At 39.5% G+C, this 20,531-nt stretch overlaps 1 protein-coding gene across 5 annotated transcripts in view; it reads left to right on the top strand.

Annotated features, from left to right (window-relative positions):
* The window catches only part of KIF5A (kinesin family member 5A), a 209,854-nt gene that overhangs the window by 89,717 nt on the left and 99,606 nt on the right, over positions 1 to 20,531 (top strand). For all 5 annotated transcript variants that reach the window (XM_040340905.1, XM_040340904.1, XM_040340906.1 and 2 more), the window contains exons 3-5: positions 1,752 to 1,825; positions 5,096 to 5,200; positions 7,699 to 7,747. In XM_040340905.1, coding sequence (XP_040196839.1) covers positions 1,752 to 1,825; positions 5,096 to 5,200; positions 7,699 to 7,747 — 228 coding nt within the window. The remainder of the gene's footprint in view (positions 1 to 1,751; positions 1,826 to 5,095; positions 5,201 to 7,698; positions 7,748 to 20,531) is intronic.

The following is a 20,531-nucleotide window of genomic DNA, read 5'->3' as shown; positions in this document are numbered from 1 at the left end:
GAAATTAATAAGAGGCCCGGAAGTGCTTGGCTATGAGGAAAGTTTAGCTGAACTGATCTTAGAAGAGGCAATTAAGAACTGAAAAGAGGCAATTAAAGGGGGGGTATAATCACCATCTACTGTATAAATAAATAGGCATTCCATATAGTGAACTTGTTGTAGAGATATATTAACTTTAAGGCCATAAGAAAGAACAAGGGATTTAAAAGATGTAACCTTCACGTACAGAAAGGTAGTCATGGCCAGCTCAGTAGGATTATTTCCTAAATGCACAAAATATATCTGGATACCTATATTTATATGTTTTATCACCAGGGGTAGTTGAAGCATTAAAGCAAATTAAATCATGCTTTTTTTTGCCTTATTCTGGATCAACTGTGGGTATAGGATTGTGTATATGGAGGTTTTCTATTTGTGTGTATGTGCGTGTGTTTTTTATATTGGTTGAACTAGATAGACTTGTGTCTTTTTTTTTCAGTCAGACTAACTATGTAACTATGTGTAACATATGCATTATTGGGCAGTCATTGTTTATGGGCTGAAAGCTTCCTCACTGTGTATTTTCAGTACATAGACTGAGCTGTTGCTGACAGCTCTTGGTTCAAGCTCCAGGCGGGACCGGCTTCCAATTGTGTGACTACTGTGACAGTGGTCACATGATCGCCGATCTATCCCACCCTCCCTGGGTGTTTCAAACTATTTAAAGGGACACAGGGGCATGTGGGAAGGGATTAAAGTTGTGCTTTAAGCTAAGTATTAATACATGTTATGGCTCTTTAAAGGAAGAAAGCATGAATGTTGTACTTTTGCATTCATGAAAAATTAAAGTAATTCTTAGATGATACATTTACCATCTAACTAGTGGAAGTTGCTGCTAGCATTTAAGACACAAAGCTCATTGAGTTAGACATGTACAGTACGTGTGGAAGAAGGTGCTCTGATCAGATGAGACCAGAAAATTACTTTTTGGTTTAAAAGGAAAATGCTATTTGTGGCAGAAAACTAACATTGCACATCACCCTGAACACACCATTCCCACTGTGAAACATGGTGATGGCAGCATCATGTTGTGGGGATGCTTTTCTTCAGCAGGGGGAAGCTGGACAGAGTTGATGGGAAGGTGGATGGAGCCAAATACAGGGCAATCTTAAAAGAAAACCTGTTAAAGTCTGCAAAAGACTTGAGACTTGGGCAGAGGTTCACCTTCCAGCAGGACAATGACCCCAAACTTACAGCCAGAGCTACAATGGAATGGTTTAGATCAAAGCATATTTATGTATTAGAATGGCCAGGTCAACGTTCAGACCTAAATTCAATTTGGCAAGACTTGAAAACTGCTGTTCACAGACGCTCTCCCTCCAATCTGACAGAGCTTGAGCTATCTTGCAAAGAAGAATAGGCAAAAAAGTCACTCTCTAGATGTGCAAAGCTGGAAGAGACAACCCCAAAAAGACTTACAGCTGTAATTGCAGCGAAAGGTGTTTTTAAAAAGGATTGACTCATGGGGGCTGAATACAAATGCACGCCACACTTTTCACATATTCATTTGTAAAAAAAAATTGAAAACCATTTATCATTTTCCTTCCACTTCACAATTATGTGCCACTTTGTGTTGGTCTATCACATACAATCCCAATAAATACATTTACGTTTTTGGTTGTAACATGACAAAACGTGGAACATTTCAAGGGGTGTGAATACTTTTTCAATGCACTGTATACTTCAGTGATCTACCTTCATCTTCCTTGCAGATGTGCTGGCTGGTTATAATGGGACCATCTTTGCCTATGGGCAGACCGCCTCTGGGAAGACCCACACCATGGAGGTAAGCACAGGATGTATAAAAAGCAGTAAGAGGAATTATAACATTTCAGAGTTTATCAAAAAGGGGTTTCAGGTTAAACAAAAATGTGGCTTTATATTATTTTTGTATAAATAGTCAGGAAGCAATACAAAAAGTACCACACCTCACCTGCTGGTAGTACTGCAGACACCTTTGATATTCAGTCCTCAGCCCCAATTAAAGTGTTTCTGTCACATGGAATTTTACCCTGACAGACTTCTATGCCAAGTTCTCACTCTGTGGTACACCAACTTGTTAAATGTGACTAGTCCATTTTAAACTTTAAAGTGAACTTCTTTATTAGCCATAAAAGCCCCCCCCCTTTCTTATTTTATATCACATTGTTATTGGGGCATGACTTTCCAAGACTTCATGACTAAGCCTTCTCAACTGGCATTCAATTGTCCAATGTCCCTCAGTTGCCATATAGAGCAATCTCTTTTGAGAAGGGGATGGCAATTAGCCATAAATTGAGACCACATCAGTGCCACAAAGTGCATTATAAGGATAAATAGATGTTTGATCACCACTTTGTACAGCAGGGTTCCAAGTCTGAGGCAAAGGGAGCCAAATTGTTTCAGCAAAAATTTATAAATATTACTTTCTGTTCAATAAGCAGTAGTAGAAAGTAGAAATATTAGGCAAAAAACAAGACACTGCTTGTTCAGAGCGTTTTCTTAATAAAATACGATATTAGTGCACTTATCTTTAGTGGGCTCTCTAAGGTTGTTGTAAATCAAGGAAGATTGCAGTGGAATACAAACAAAAGGATAAATCTGCAGTTCCTAATGTATAATTTAGTAATAGTATTACAGTAATGTGCATATAGAAATGGTGATGCTAAATTGAAAATGAATTTAAAGTCAACAAATAGAGTAAAAAAGTAAAAAATCTTTATCCACCTTGAATAGTAAGCACTTTCATCTCTGTGCCGACTCCATTCCTCTGTAAAGTTCCTTGGCATCCCAAACCTGGGCCATTTGTTTATGCTTTACATGTATTCATGGTATCTAGCTCTGTTCCCACTAGTGTTGCTCACGAATATTCGCATTGCGAATATTCGTTACGAATATGGCATATTCGAATATTCGCGAATAACTCGAATTTCGCGGCCAATATTCGCTATTCCGAATATTCGTATTTTTTAAATTTTATTTTTAAAACAGATCACATCCTAGTGATCTCCATCGACGTCTAAAAGCATTGCTGGTATGATTAGAGACCCTGGGCCGAGTAGCTAAGCTGAGGCGATCCTTTTATGTTGCCGAATATTCGCAATCGCAAATATTCGATTTCCGAATATTCGCGAATACTTTCTCCGCCCTTCTTTTGCATCAGAGCCAATCAGAGTTCTCCTACCACAGTTGTCATAGGAGAGAGTGGAGTGTTTATGTGCGTTTTTCCAGTGTATCACATCTTCAAAGAATTTTCCATCTTTTGTCCTGTGTCATCATCATTTGCATTTCACCTCTTTAATGAGAATAATAACTGTTTAACATAAAGACATTTAAGAGATGTCAACGTAAACGGTTTACTTGTATTTTCCAAATCTATGGTTATTCAATATTTATTAAACTAATCAATATACAAATTGGTCAAAGTAAACCCTCAAATCTATATAATAATGTATTTATTTTATTAATACCTTGTTAGTTGCAGGGTCCATTACGTAAAACTACACTTTTTCCAAAGGGCAGGTGAAATTGAATGTTTTAAAATTTCACAATCAATTTCGCATTCGCATTAGCGGAATTTCGCAATCAGTTTCGCATTCGCATTAGCGAAATTTCGCCAAATTTTTTTTTGATAAAATATCACGAATATTCGATTTTAGCAAATATTTCACGAATATTTGGCTATATATTCGCGATATATCGCGAAATCGAGTATGGCGTATTCCGCTCAACACTAGTTCCCACCCCATCCTTTCCCTTACAGTGATGGGTCAGTAGTAGCACATGTGAGGGTACTTGTGTAACTACCATGAAAGCTGTGCATTATTGAGCAGCCTGGGTTTGAGTTGCAAAGGCACTCTATACTGAATCAGAGCCAGCATGCAGACACTTGTTGCTATTTTCCAGGGTAAGTAAGTCTTTGTGACATAGCTGCATATATTTTATATTTCTTTAATATGTGCTGTTTGAAAAAGACAGTAAGTGTCCCAACGAGGCTGGCCTCTTACATTCCGAGAGCTTCACCATGCTGTTTTAGAGGATGCGGTCAGGAGGACTCCTTTCTACATACCTGGTGGGAATGCCCAAATGTCTGCAGATTCTGGATTTGTGTAAATAATTTTCTGTACTCCTTGACAGGCACTGATCTTAAAAAGAATAGGCTCTATTGGGCTGACCCATCTTAGAGGCTCCACGGTATGTAAAAAGGCTGGTCTATTTTGTGCTATTGATGGCTCGTATTGCTGTAGCTAGGTCGTGAAAATCTCCCATTATCCTTATTATTTTTTGACATGCCTGAGGCTGGGTTCACACTACTACACTACTTTCATCCTACTTTGCTCTGCTACATTGGTCCTACATTTATCCTAAATTGGTCCTACATCCATCCTACTTTCATGAACAGGATACTACTTTGGTCCGACTTCAATGATATTCAATGGGCCTGAAGTAGGATCAATGTAGGACCAAAAGTAGTACAGGGAGCATTTTCAAAGTCGGACCGACTTGTGTAGGACGCTACAAGACGCTCTCATAGGGAAACATTGAACACAGAGCAAAGTAGGATGAAAGTAGTGTAGTAGTGTGAACCCAGCCTTAGACCTGGATAATCTCCTGGATAATGGTCAATGAGAAAATATTAGCTATCCTCAATAATAAAATTACCTCAATTTGAAAAGATTTGGGAGCTCTGGATCACCTATCTTTCTGGAAATAAGTCCGTAAGCTTTCCTGGAAATTTTGCATAGAGATCTACAATCACAGAGACTACTTTATACAATCCCTTTCTTCCTTTCTTTCATTTTCTATCTCTTCTGAAAGTGTTATTTTGTAACCCTGAAGTTGCCATTTTAGAATTTGACAAATCAGGGACTGTTACCCCTGGGGAAGGAGGGGGGGAGTGCTAGCAATGTGTCTTTATCATCTTCAAATGTTCATGATGACTGTTGATGTTTGCTTACGACTTTTCTCACCTGTTTGGAATTATAATGCCTGTAACCTTTACATTTTCCCAATACAATTATTGGAAACAAAAAAAAACATTAAGTTCTCTTTCAAACCTGAAGTAACTTTTCCTCAGGGTAAGCTTCATGATCCCCAGATGATGGGAATAATACCAAGAATTGCCAGAGATATCTTCAATCACATTTACTCCATGGACGAAAACCTGGAATTCCATATCAAAGTAAGGTGTCATTTTGCATTATGGGATTGCATATTTTTTCTTCATGCACTTTATTCCACCTAGGGCTGGCAGAGAGACTTTGACCACACATTTTCTTCATCATCAATAGAAATACATTTATTTCATATAAGCCTATTTATATTTAGTACTCACCCCTAAAGGGGCGGCTGGAATTTACAGGCTTTTCTGTCTCCCTAATGGTCACTCACCCTGTAGATGCACCCAACAACATTTTAACTCACCAGGGACTACAAGCAGACGTCTCTTTCTTTATTTTCTTGATTTACATGTGGAGAGAGGATATGGGTACAGAATAACTAAATACATAAAATTATCCTAAGCATTCCACTTATAATATCCCTTTAAGGGCAGTCTTCTGTAAACAGAAAAGTTAATGGTGGTTCTAGTTCATCTAGTGGCAGTCTTTCAGTGACCCTAGGTTCTGCAATAGTGCCTCCCAATAGGAATTCCTGTCCCTATGACAGTAGTCAAAGGTACCCTAAATAGTTGATTAATGAGATCTTCATGCAATGTCCAACCAACAGCAGCAGTTTTCCTGGAAATACCCCTACACAACAGACTCTCCTGAAGATGCTTCAGATGGGCAGCTTTCTTCCTGTTTCCTAAGTCTCTGCCAGGGGTCAGTTTAGAGAATTGTAACCTTCTTTCTTTAGCCCTAATGCCACAGGACATCTCTCTTAGACTCTTTAGACTTCTGGCACAGGCCACTTTAGATTTTTTAGGGCCCAGTTTAGGCCCCCAAGTGAAGAAAACCCTTCTTCACTCCTACCCTTCTAGAAGCTTTTTTCCAAATATTTCTCTCAGCTCACATCACTGGAACAAGGCCTTCAGTGATTGGCAGTGACAGGCAAAAATTCATAATTCAATACAGTACAATATTGCTTCTTACACTAACTACTGGGGACACTTCAACAGCAGCAGGTGAAAGAAATCACTGTCCTGAGATTAGTAGAAACCCAACAAACATAGATATAAAAAAAAAAAAACTCAGACTGGCCACAGCGTAGCTGCATATGCTAAATTTAGTTAGGGGCACTCCAGTTTAAGAGAGGTTCCCCACATACATATTCCAGTCGGGTAAGGAAAATAAAACATTTTATTTTATAAGAAGTGATCCAATACATTCTGATGTGTAACAAACAAAACAGTACATTACTGGATTGCTCTTTACGGAGAGGTAAACATTGGCGCTTGCATCAATGTTAGTACACAAATGTACATAAACATACATTGAATTCCAATACAACTGAAAAATTTGACAATAAAATGCAATGTCCGCCTTGCACTTTAACCTTTTTTGTTAGTTTTGGAAAAATTCTGTAGTGTTAGCACCTCTGCCAGCTTCTTATTGCTGTGTCCCTACTGGGAAGTCCTTTCACAAAGCAAGTAGGACTTATGTATTGCAAAACTTGAGAGTAAATCTGGCTATACATGTTACATTCTTGTTGTACAGTACATCAAGCTTAGACTGATCAGCACAAAAATACAAATACCTTAAATCAAAATGTAAGAAAAAAGATTCTTTGGTTACAGTAGAATAAAGCTGACCATACACTGTTAGTTTTGTTTCTTCAACTGAGGTGGATAGAGGAATGCCCCCACTGAGACATTGTATTCTGACAGCGGGGACCCACTGCTGTCAGAATACACTAATCAGTGGATGCAGTCGCTTAACGAGCAAAGTTTTCCAACCTCTCCCTTCGACAGAAGTAGATCAAATGATAGTTGTCTGTTGAGTGGGGACTGCCACACACTGATTGCAATTCCGTCCCTGCTGAGCTGGGTGAACTTCTATGGCTTGCTTTTCTTCAAAAGTAGAATTAACTTTTACTGATGTGAGGGTAGGTTAACAAATTTTAACCAGCCCATCCATTTCTGTACAATTCTATCTAAACATAACGTATTGTACTGTGGGTAAACAGCCTGTTAGTTTATATTAATAAAAATACAGATACACTTTAATGGTTACATGTTCTGGAATCACAATTGCTATCACAATGCTTGCTCATGGCCTTGCCTTTCTGAGCTTTCCTCTTCATAAAGATAACATAGAAAACCAGATCCTCCACACAACACAGTTTGATGGATTACAAGTAAATCAGAAGGAAAATTAGATGCATGTTCAGATTTTAGCACAATTGCACAGTGTTCAGTCTATACACAACGAAGTTACAACCTCATGCTCACTACTATGCTGGTTCTTTTATTGGTTTACGTATTAAAAAAAATCACAGATTTCATACCTCATGGCACTCTTTCTCAAGGTAGTAGAGTCTAATAAACTGCTGTATTTTCTGTTTAGCATTAGAAGGTCACTGATTACCTCATTTGTTTCACTGGTTGCCTTGAGTTAAGTAATATTTGAGTAAACTACGGTAAGTCTTTAAGGTTCTATGATTTTAAGAGTTTTAATAGGCAATTTTTGGGACCATCAGACTAATTAAAAAAAATAATAATAATATTGTCTTTTTTTCCAGGTTTCTTATTTTGAGATCTACCTGGATAAAATTAGAGATTTGCTAGATGGTAAGTAGTTCATACCTGGAAAGTTTGCAAGCAGACATAAAAAGCCATTAGGTGACTGGCTCGCTGGCAGTACAGTAAGAGTCGCTACAATGATGGCGGTGATCAATAAGAGGATATTGTATAATAAAATATAAGATTAGCTTTATGAGGCATGGTGATTATTGGTCATTTTGGGGGCTTGTTATTGGAATTTGCCTTAAAACTTAGGGGTCTATTTATAATTATTTCACATAAGATTCACACAGCTTTCGAGCAAGCTTAAAAAAATATTTCTAACTGGACTGAAAAATGTTGTTGTTCTAGGTGAAAGCGGTGTGAATCTTGTGTGAAAGTATGTATTAAAAACACAAAAAGTATTTTGCACAGAAGAGAAAAAGGAAAACACATTATTTGAATGTTGCTAACAAAGTTTTTTTGTACTAATATTATCTGTGGCTTTTAAATTTAATTTTTTAATAATATTTAAATGATTAAGAATAAATATGTCATCAAATCTGAGGTTTAATTTCACAATTAAATTTGAGCATTAGAGCACCCATCTAGATATAGAGGACTTTTTAAAAGCAAGTGGTAATATAATATAATAGGTAAAAATGGGAGCCTTTAGAAGTCAGAGGATTTCATTATTGCTTAGTGAGATTTTTTGCAAGATTTTTGGAAGATTTCCTTGTAATGGAGCTCTGATACAGTACTTCTCATTCTTCTGTGAAGAAGAGTTAAAAGAGAATTTCAGGATTCTCACAAAAATAAACACTCATACTTACCTATGTAGATGCAGCATTGATCTGATGCTGCATCTGTCCCCCACCGCCTCTACACAGAGAATTGAATGATCAAATACCACTGATCGCTCAGTTCTCAGTCTTCAGTGAGTAGAGAGCCTGTGATTTTCAGTCTCTGGCTCTGTGCTGTGCCCCTCCAACACTCACTGGAGTGCTGGGCTGGGGAGGGTGCGGGATCGGCTGGCTCAGGCTTTCGGCAGCGCAGTCAGGCATCTGTGACGTCAGCTGTCAGCCATTAGCATACTTTAGCCCGCTGTTGGATGAATCCGTGGTCACAGGAGTGCGGAACTAAGGGCACTCCTGTGACTCACAGAAGAAATACAGCCAAAAGAGCTTCTCCTTTAAGAATGAGAAGTACAGCACATGCATCACTATCAGTATTGGGTGAGGATTGTGGGCGATATCAGTGCTTTTATGAAACACATCTCCCTTTCTGTCTCTTGCCAGCTAAAGGCTATGAGCACACATAGACATCTTTTGATCTGTCTGTCTGCTTTCACATTTCTGACAATTAAACAGGAAATAGATAGGGCACAGGAATAGTGCAGAATATGACAACATTATTAGGAACTTTTGATGTGAGTTCTCTGTGCAAGGGTGGATTTTATATTAGCCTAAATGGAATGAACAGAAACATACTGGGGGTTGATTTACTAAAGCAAATGAACAAGAGAAGATATGAATTATTATATTATGGTATTCTTGCATTGTGCACCCTTGTATCTGTGCAAATAGCGATGGTAATCCACAAAATTATATATAGTAAAACCTTGGTTTGAGAGCATTTTGCAAGACAATCAACATTTTTTAATACATTTTGACTTGATATACAAGCAATGTCTTGATATGCAAGTAGCGTCATGTCACAACTCAGTATAAAAGAGAAGAGAGGTGCCCCTAAGTGTAGCAATATGATTACATTTAATGAAGATACAACGTTTAGCAACATATTGCTACACATAGAGGCGCCTTTCTTCTCTTTTATACTCTGTAGCTCCTGCTGGATTTTGCTTCTAATCCCCTTGTGGAGGCTGCTATTTTTAGATGGACATTTTATGGTTACACAACTGGGTCACATTGCTATAATCTTTTTATTTGGACTATAAACTGAAGGTCCTATGAATAAATGGTTGTGGAACGAATCATTTGAGTTTCCATTATTTCTAATGGGGAAATTTGCTTTGATATACAAGTGCTTTGAATTACGAGCATGTTTCTGGAACTAATTATGCTCGCAATCCAAGGTTTTACTGTAACTGATTGTATGTACACTGATATTTTTTTTTAACAGAAAAATGTACACTGATATTTAATGTGTATTGTCTTTCCTAGTTTTCTGCTGCTTATGTGCCTTCTGTTCAGAAACGTTACACTTCAGATTGGTCCTGTCCACATTTTTCTTTTTACTTTTTATTAAAATCAATGCACATATTCTGTAGCCTTTGGAGGTCACCTTCACACTCACAAATGAAGATATTTGCCAGCTCACCGTGGATCGTTCGATTACATCCAAAAATGTAATGCAAAACAAACATCACAATAGTGCAACGTTTCGAGGTCACACAGGACCTCTTAGTCTGACGAAGAGGTCCTGTGTGACTGTAATCGGCACCTGGCGCCATAATGCGTTCCACGCTGGACCTCAACACGGCGACCGCGCGATGACGTCATCGCTCGGCACCGCGTGCGTTCCAGCCTGGAACGCGAAAGTGCCGAGTGAAATTACGCCCTATTCGACACACCTGCCTCTCACCTATAAACAGAACAGCGTGTTGTATACACGCTGTTCTATTATTGTCAGCCGTACTCGGCCACGTTACAATTACTGGCACCATCTATCCCCACAAGGACACCACGCTAAGCTGGATCCCTAGGACCATCTAACTCATGCCTTAAACTGGACCCACGCTGCCGTGCTGCCATTGCTGGGGACACCCTAAAGTTATTATCCCCCAGGGAACCCTGCACTACAAAAACCTTGCTGCTAAAGATACTACAACATTCAAGCTCTGCAAACGGATAAGTAGCACTTACTATACTTGTACTGCTCTAGAATTACCTGCTTCATATATTGCTTCTAGCAAGTACTGTACTTAAACCGGCTATTTTAATAGTAACCAACGGCTTGGGATTACTTATTGTGTCTTTGATTGTTCGCTGTGGAATATCTTAAAGGGATATACACTCTCTATTTAGCTGAGCTATATTTGCCTCTCTTACGCAACTTGCTTGCCTACATTATCCTTATTTATTACGTGCTTGACATACGTTGTTATATGTCTATGGGCTCACACCCTAAGTCAGGGGTGTCAAACTCAAATTGATTTGGGGCCACATCAGCAGTTTGGTTGCCCTCAAAGGGCCGGTTGTATCTGCGCTCACGCCAATGGTTGTCAGCGCCTGGGATAATTTGCTTCCCCCCTGACTCGCAGACTTACCTATTTTCCTAGCTCCAGTCTGGTTACATGATCCCCTGTGTGAGCCAGCGGTGGCTGCAGGGGAGAGGAGAGCGTGCTCGTCAATTAACTGAAATATTATAAAATAACCCTACTGTGTAGTGAGTCCCAATCACCGGTGCTGCAAGAAACCTCAACCTCATTATGCAAATAAAGCAAATAAATAAAGTACAGAAAATGTCATAAAACAATTCATCAAATACAATAATTCTAAGATAGCCCTACTGGGTAGTGAATCCAAATCACCAGTGCTGCAAGAACACAAAATTGTGCAAATATATAAACAAACAAATTCCATATAACAATCAATAAAAAACATCCAAAAAACATGGCTATGAATGAACATTTTATTAATATATATTTAAAATTAGTTTGTTTATTTATTTATATATTTGTACAATTGTGTTTTTTTTTTCAGCAATCGTGATTTGGATTCACTGAGACATTAGGATCAGAGAGACAGTGGAGCTGAGGGAAAGGGGGAGGAAGGGAAGGCTGAGAGATGACAAGAGAGACTGCTATCTCTACCTTTCATGCCAATGTGTCTCCTTTGATCCTTCCAGCGGCTCCCTGGCAGCGTGCCCGTCATCTGGGTCCCCAGTCAGCCTGTTCCCCGGGCCTCATTTCACTGTGAAGAGGAAGTTAGAGCAATGCTCTGGAGGCACGGGAGATGCTGCGCCCACTGCTTCTCACCTCCAGGGGGGGACGGGGTCAGGAGGGAGAGGTCAAGAAGGAGGCGGACGTGGTTGAACTATCCTCACGACTTCCGGGCTCTCAGGCCTATCTGTCCTCGGCTCGGCCCCTCGCTGATTACCATCATGAGAGAGATCCCCCTGCTGACGGGGGCCGCTGCGCAGGCCAAATGACAAGGCCTGGCAGGCTGGATTCGGGCCGCGGGCCTTGTGTTTGCCACCCCTGCCCTAAGTTATTGAACTTTTCTATGCTAAGGGTGGATGGTAATTCATACCTGCACCCTTAGTGGCCTAATGCATTCCTTTATGTTAAAGTGATATGATGTAGAGAACCCCCAAACTCCTGTTCTCTGATTGGAGTGACGCCTGGGGTCGCGTACTGATAATCACTTACATAAAGAAGTGCATTGGAATCTTTAAACACACTTGTGCTTACTTACATTCATTGGAATCTTTCAATGCTAGGGATTGAAGGTATGTTGTAATACCAGCACCCTAGTAGCTTAACGCATTACTATATGTGAGAGAGATTATGTAGTGAACCCCAAAACTCCTGTTCTCATATTGGATTGACGCCTGGGGTCCAATACTGAAATCTTCCATGACATAGAGAAGTGCATTGAAATCTTTTGCTAACCGCAGTTGTGGTTCACTCCCGTTCACCATAGTCTGTGACAGTGACCTCGAAACGTTGCACTATTGTGATGTTTGTTTTGCATACAATTTTGGGATGTAATTGGACGATCCACGGTGTGCTGGCGAATATGTTCATTTGTTTGATGGTTCCAGTGCCCAGCTGGTGTTTCAGCACCCACCTTTTCTCTATGAGCCATTTTATCAGGAACGTGTGAGATTGGAATATTGACTAGACCTTCACACTCACGATTACTGTTAAGATGTCACTAAACCCACAACAGTAAAATCAGTCTGTATATGCAGTAAAGCATGCTTGTTTACTCATTGTGGAACCTAAGGGGTTAATCCTATGCATTGTGTAAAAAGGCTGCTTGATCTTGTATGCACAGATCCTCCCCTCCCTGCACTGTCTCCCTGGACAAGTTCCGATAAGACAGAGCCTTTGGAGTCAGGCTGCACATGCTCAGTTTGGTGTGTATTGCTAGAGAGGTATTTTTTTTCTTGGGAGAGTGCATGTGATCAGCACAGAGCCTTGCAGCCTCATAGGACAGCTCAGTGTAGAATGAAAACTCATCCTACAAGCTTCTCCAGGAACTGATAGAAATCACAAGACTGCTATATACTGCTAATAAGAAAATGCATTTAGCAGGTTATAATTACTAAAATAATTGCACTTCAATGTTCTTTGTACTGTGAGAGACCAGATATAGTGGATGCAGAGTCCTGGATTTAGTAACACTTTACAAACTTTCAATCTTATTGCAGCAGGTTGTTGGATGTCTGGATCTATTCTCCTGCCCTGAGTATTAGTCAAATTATAATTATGTTTATAGACTGGTACACAAAAAGACAGCTGCCAGCAAATGACCTAACCGCATAATCATGGTGCTGATATATATTACGTGACATGGTAAAGTCTATGTAAATGAGCAATTAGCTTATTATACATTCACTGAAATTTGCTAATCTCTGAACCGTTACACTGATAAAATTAGAGCTTTTATTACAGATAATAACGTGTCACCTGCTTGAGGCTGTTAAGATTTGCTGTTAAAGAGATTTTGTATTTTTTTTTATCTTTTTAATATGTACAAAAATAGTATTTGCAAATAGGTTATGGTATTGGTCTAGGATAGCGGCCCTGCTGCTGCTATTCTTCATAAAGGTAGTCTTCGGTTCTTTTGCTTTGAGATTCTGAAGCAAGCAAAGACCATTTTGTTTGAGTAAATAGGGGAAAGAATTGTGCATGGAGGAGGAGAGAATCTTTCACATGACCTGTTCAAGGCATGTGTCAATGCTCTAATGCTATTCTTTGCAAATAATTTCCTGAATTTAATAAATATAATGTAAATTAGAGGAGCAGTATAAATTATTTCTAGTGATGTCCTGCTGGATCCAGAGAGTGGAAACTGCGCTTTCTTATAAATGGGCCTCTGTATGTTGCATTTAGTATTAAAACCCCACCATGAATCTGTGAGCAAGCTGAAGATAATTGTAACTATTCTGTGTAACAATATATTAATTGAGGTACAATGATTGAAAAATATAAATGGGGGGCGTGGCCGGACGAAGATGGCGTTGGACGCTTTTTAGATGAGCTCCGTGAGGCAGAATCTAATCTGGAACCATCGGCTACAGATATTGCCGTTTTGGTTCTAAATTCGCCCCATACCGTATCAGGAGGTATACCTGCACAAAAGGATACCATTATTGAGGCGGTTGATGATATACTTACCCGTGGATGCGACCCGAGGCCTCCTCTACACTCTGTGGCGTCATCGCCATTTTGAGGCCTACGGCTGCACGGACATCCCCGGACTCAAGTAAGGATCGCGGTGCCGTTTTAGCGGTATACACCCCTCCGTCCACCCAGGATACATTACTTTGTGCTGGGAGTCAGATACAGCCATAGGCTCAGGGAACTAAGACAGACATCGATAGCGTTGGATTCGATCCTTCCAGTGGTCACTGCCGGATCCCTTCTCCCTGAGGCCTGTAATCCCTCCGCGTTCCGCGGGCTCCATAGGACAAACTACTTGCTCACATAGGAACATCCTTACCTAGGATTAGATTCTCTGCCCCTCAGCTAGCCGTCGGAAGCGACAGGAGGCATATCTCCTTCCCCCTCAGCTACTCGAGGCCCGCGGTTTCGGCCTGCACACGGAGGCCCGGCGGCCATCTTGCTTTATACACTGTTTTACCTCACGATCGATCCTATCTAATTAAGGCTCTGTGTTGCTTCACCTTTACTGTGGATGAGACATTTTTATGCTTTAATAGAAAAGAGACCGATATTAACACATTAAGCTCACAGACTCCCCTTGAGGTATATATAAGGAGGTAACGCCGCCATCTAGTGGCCTGCATATTTCTTACTAATTTGTAAATATTATAGACACTTTTCTGTGGCAAAAAATACTGCAATTAACCACTTTTCTCTCATAATCCGCCTCAGTGATTTAAACTCAGAGTGTAGTGAATTGTGACCATTATATTGTGGAATTACTGTAAGGATCTGATAGAATATGGATGGATTTTATGCACAGGTCACCGTGACATCCTGAAACATACATAATCCACTGTATCATACTATTTGGAGTTTTTATTATATTTATTTTTTCTCTAAACTGAGGTAATTCTTAGTTCACTGGCTACCTGACTGCAATGATAATCTAATAATAGTAGTCGAAGGTTGGTTACCAACTGGATACGATGCCCAGGGTCTGTATTATACAGTGTGGAAATATCCTATGATTGGCCCTGCTATGGAAAATTGCTGAGGTGTTCCTACAAACCGTCCGATGTTAGTCGACAAAAGCTACAAACCAATCAGCTAATATAACACCTGCATGATAAGTAATTTGAGGCATTTTTATGATGCTGAACTTTTCACAATACTTGCTGTAAAGGCTCAAATCTGGGCTTGGTCTGTTCACATAAGTAACACCCACTGTATGATGGTGGTTATAGGACTGTTATACCTATAGGAGCTGATATAGGAGTGAACAGTTGCTTTTACAATATAGAGCACCTTTACCCCTGCTGATACGAATTCACTATAACACTTATTATATATGAAGGGGAAACAGTGCAAAAAAAAAAAATAAGAACTCTATTATCAAGGAGTGTCTTTTTGATATGGACACCCCTCCTCATACAAGCCCTCAGGTGACTGTGGTGGATCCTAAGTCTACTGAACATTTCTCGTCTCATGTGACACCCTCCTCATCACCTCCTCCCTTAGGTTCTACTACAACTTCAGCTTTATTTTCATCTGTAGTAAGGGAGGAAATAATACCTACAATGGCTGATCACGGGACTCCTATGGTTTCTCCCTCACATGACCCTATACAAGTGACTGCTAACACTGAAAATGCCCCAGAAGTTTCTTTCAATGTTGCTGATCTCTATAACAGGATCTCTGAAATGATGGAAAGGGGTCTAGCTCTTACGGCTGAGAAAATTACTAAAGATATTAGGGCAGACTTCCAATGTCTTGGCAACAGGATTGACTCGGCGGAACATAAATTGGACACTAACGTTTCGAAAACTGAACAACATGATGATCATATCCATTTCCTACAAGAACAACTGGAGGCCGCTCAGGCTAAGATTGACGATTTGGAAAACAGGTCAAGAAGAGAAAACGTCAGGGTTAGGGGTCTTCCTGAGTCCATTATGGACGTTCATTCAGCAATACGAGACATTATGAGAATCCTCCTTCCATCTATGCCTGATATAAAATTGGAAATTGATAGGGCTCATAGATCATTAGGTCCACTGAGAAAAGATGGTTTGCCCAGGGATGTGGTGGTCAAGTCACATTATTTCACCACCAAAGAGGACATTATGAAACGGTCCAGACAACAGGAGAATCTTCAATACCAAGGTAATACCATACAAATATTCTCTGACATTTCTCCATATACCATTCAGAGAAGAAGAGCAATGAAACCGTTATTGTCTGCCCTTATTAACAAGAACATCAAATATAAATGGGCTTTCCCCTTCGCTTTAAAATTCAATTATAATGGTAGAAACCATGTGATCCATAGTTTCCAAGAGGGTGAAAGACTTCTGTTTGATCTGAAAATTATTTCTCTTGAACCTGCCATGGACACCACTCCACCTCCAGTTCAATCTACCAAGAGAAACACTCCTACTAGTCCGACTCAGAATCCATGGAACAAGGTCAAATACAGGAAAATTGGAGGTGAACAAGTCCCCTGAATATTGAATAGACTTACCCAGAACGTTTCTCTTATTCTTTGATTCAGATGAATTTTTTAACGGATGCTTTTTGGAAAAAAAAAAAAAAAAAAAAAAGAGATTCCGGGTTTGAATACCTGGTTGAATGCAGTTTTTCTTTAGATTTTTCTCCTCTTTTTTTCTGGTCATCATCTGATTCAAAATGCCTTTTTTCTTGAAAATTGTTTTTAGATGTAATCTTTTAGTTTGTCGACAACTGACGACGGTGAGGTATTGAACCTCAACTTATCTCTTGTGTCGACACTTTGTCGACCCAATGGGTAAGAATATAGTCCTTTTATGGGACTATACTAAAATTTCTTGTTTGAATGAGGGAAGGAGAATCAATCTCTTCCCTCATTCTTGGTTACGATTTAAACTTGCACGATCTAATAGTTTGTTGTGCACTATGTTTTTTTATTTTTCTTTTTTTATCTCTTCTTTATATTTCTTTTTCTTTCTTCCTCATATTAACTCTTCTCTTCAGCCTGCCTGCCGATGCTCATATTTACGGAACTACTGGTAATATCTATATGGTTCTGCCTGTCCGTCGATGATGATGAGACTTATGGCTGGATCGAATGATGTATCTAAACCCCTTAGTGTTGTTACTCACAACACTCAGGGGTTGAATTCTCCTACTAAGAGGCGCACAGCCTTTCAAGTATACAAGTCTCTCCGTGTAGATGTGGTTTTCCTTCAAGAAACCCACTTTCCTAAACGATATAACCCCTCCTTTTTGCATGCCCACTTTCCGTTATTTTATCTTGCTAAAGCAGAAAACAAAACTAAGGGTGTGGCCATTCTGTTTTCTAGGTATTGTAATTTTAACCTGATTAAAGAATTTGGAGATCCGGAAGGTAGGTTTCTTTTGATACAGGGTACCCTTGATGGAAGACTGTACACATTTATTTCTTATTATGCTCCTAACAGAGGTCAGAAAAAGTTTTTTTCACAGATGCTTGATACCCTTCGTCCATATATGGAGGGAATCGTTCTTATGGGTGGGGACTCTAACCTAGCTTTCGATGCAGGATTGGATAAATCCAAACCTTCTATTAATGGAATCATCAGACCAACTAAAATTAGTTTGCAAGTAGCACGCATTCTACATCAGTCTAGATTGACTTACATTTGGAGGGAGTTGAACCCCAAAACTAAAGATTATACTCACTATTCTAACCCTCACCATTCATATTCTCGTATAGATCATATATTAATCTCTAACCATCACATCCCAGCTGCCATTGAGTCTCATATAGTTGATGTTCCATGGTCAGATCACTCGATGGTTCATTTGTCTCTGAGGAGAGAGGACACCTCTCCTAAAATATCTCATTGGACACTTAATAGGTCTATTTTGAAGGATCCTATCTTAATGAAGGATATTGAGCGATCTCTTTTAGAATATTTTGAGCATAATGATACAGATGATGTATCCCCTGAAACTTTGTGGGCTGCCCACAAGGCCTTTATCAGGGGCAAAATAATACAAGTGGCCGCTAACCTCAAGAAACAAAGGAACCTGGACATAAGGAGACTGGAAAACAACTATTTAGAACTCCGTAAAAAACATAAATCTGATCCTCTTAACTTTCCAATTCAGGCACTTGATGCAGTGCAGCTAGATCTGCCTTGAATTTGGTACTTACAACTAAAGCAGGGGAAGACTTGAAATGGACTGGTGCTAATTTCTATAAATTTAAAGATAAAATAGGCCAGATGCTAGCTCATAAATTATCACCTAGATTTCAATCACGGACTCTCCCTAAAATAAGAATGAGTGATGGTTCTTTCACCCTAAATCCTAGGAAGATAATGGAGGCCTTTCAGGACTTCTTTTCTAAGCTTTATGCATCCGCTGCTGATTTTTCTTCAGTGGGAATGGATGATTTTCTGGACAATCTGAAACTTCCTCGATTGACTGAAATTCATAGAGAAGTAATGGAGTCTCCCATATCCGCTGAAGAAATATCGTTAGTGATTAAAAATCTAAAATTAGATAAAGCCCCGGGCCCAGATGGGTTTTCAAGTGCATACTATAAATCATATTCGAGCATTTTGACACCCTACATGGTTAGATTTTTCAACCACATGACCGGTGGAGTTCCCATAGACAGACAACTTAATTTGGCTTATATTTCGGTTATCCCTAAGCCAGAAAAAGACCATAGCCTGGTGGAAAACTATAGACCTATATCTCTCATTAATAACGATCTTAAGATACTCACTAAGATAATGGCCAATAGAATGTCCTCTTTCATTGGCCAGTATGTTAGTAAAGATCAAGTAGGCTTCATCGCTGGAAGGCAAGGTCCTGATCAGGTTAGGAGGGCTGTGGATCTGATCTCTATTTTGAACTCGGGTTGGACTGGTGATACTAATCAAAGGGGAATGCTTCTTTCTATAGATCTTCAGAAAGCATTTGACTCAGTATCATGGCCATTCATGTTCGAAGTGATGAAACGTTGGGGGTTTGGCACGAAATTTCTTGGAGTCTTATCTGCACTTTACTCTCACCCTAAAGCTAATATACGCTTTCAGGGTATTTTTTCGGAACCTATTGAGATTCATAGGGGTACTAGGCAGGGTTGTCCTCTGTCTCCCCTGGTGTTTGCAATAGTTATGGAATCCCTGGCTATAGCTATTCGTGAAAACACAAACATCAGGGGAGTTAGATGTGCCAAAAAGGAGCATAAATGTGCCTTATTTGCAGATGACCTTTTATTGTTTTTAACTGATCCAGACACATCCATACCAGAAATATATTCTCTTTTAGACAAATTCTCTATGGTTTCAGGTCTAACTGTGAATGTGGCCAAGTCTAGGGCCCTCAATGTTTCTCTCTCTGAATCCACGGTTTCTTTACTGAAGAAAGATTATGGATTCAAATGGGACACCTCTTATATCAAATACCTGGGTATCTATTTGACCCCCAACATCCAAAATTTGTATTTGGCCAATTATCCCCCTATGTATAGAAAACTTGAGAAAGATTTGAAAGATTGGGGTACTCAGAATATAGGTTGGATAGGTAGAATTAACTCGGTAAAGATGACTCTTCTCCCTAGGCTTTTGTATCTTTTTAGATCATTACCCATACCGATAATTAAAAGTCATCTAAAATCTTTTCAAGGAAAGATTACCAAGTTTATTTGGAACAACAAGGGTCCACGCCTTCCATCTCGCACTCTTTATAACTTACCTGAACAGGGTGGTCTGGGGGTACCCAACTTATTATGGTATTATCAATCAGCGAGATTGGCACAATTATCGGAAACCTTTCTTAAACATGAACGCCCTGACTGGTTAGATATAGAAGAGCAGGCGACCCCGAATCTAACGATAGAGGAGTTGATGTGGAGTCCTACCAAAAATAGGCCTTCTATATTATCTCCGACTCTTTCTCAAACCTTAGTTTTATGGGATTCACTTAAAAACAATCCCTCTCTAATTTCTAAAGGCAGGCCTTTATCAAGCGTTTTTCTAGACCCACTCTTTGTTTCTAAAATTGATATAGATTCTTTCAAATGGTGGCATGATAAAGGGTTGTATCGTATAGGTCGTTTTTTTTCACGCTCAGGTCCACTTCCTGAGCAACACTTCATAGCCAAGCTAGATCTTCCTGTTTCAGAAAAACTAAGATTTTCCCAACTACATGATTATGCACAAAGCCTATGGGATAGTGACTCGATCTCTGGATTATTGACACCTTATGAAAGTAATTGTGATCAGGGTTTGATCAGGAAGGGAAATATTTCAATCATATATCAATCTCTTGCTAATAATTGTACCAAATTACCTCATATGTTGGCCTGGGAAAAGGAACTTAATAACACTTGGGATTTATCTGACTGGTGTAATAACTATACTAGATCCATTAAAGGATATGTGAATATATCCCTTGTAGAGGCTAATGTAAAAATTTATACTAGGTGGTATTTAGTTCCTGTTAAACTGGCTTCCATGT

Source organism: Rana temporaria, chromosome 2 (assembly GCF_905171775.1).
Source record: "Rana temporaria chromosome 2, aRanTem1.1, whole genome shotgun sequence".
NCBI classification, from domain to species: Eukaryota; Metazoa; Chordata; class Amphibia; order Anura; family Ranidae; genus Rana; species Rana temporaria.
This window is presented reverse-complemented; position numbering and strand designations above follow the sequence as displayed.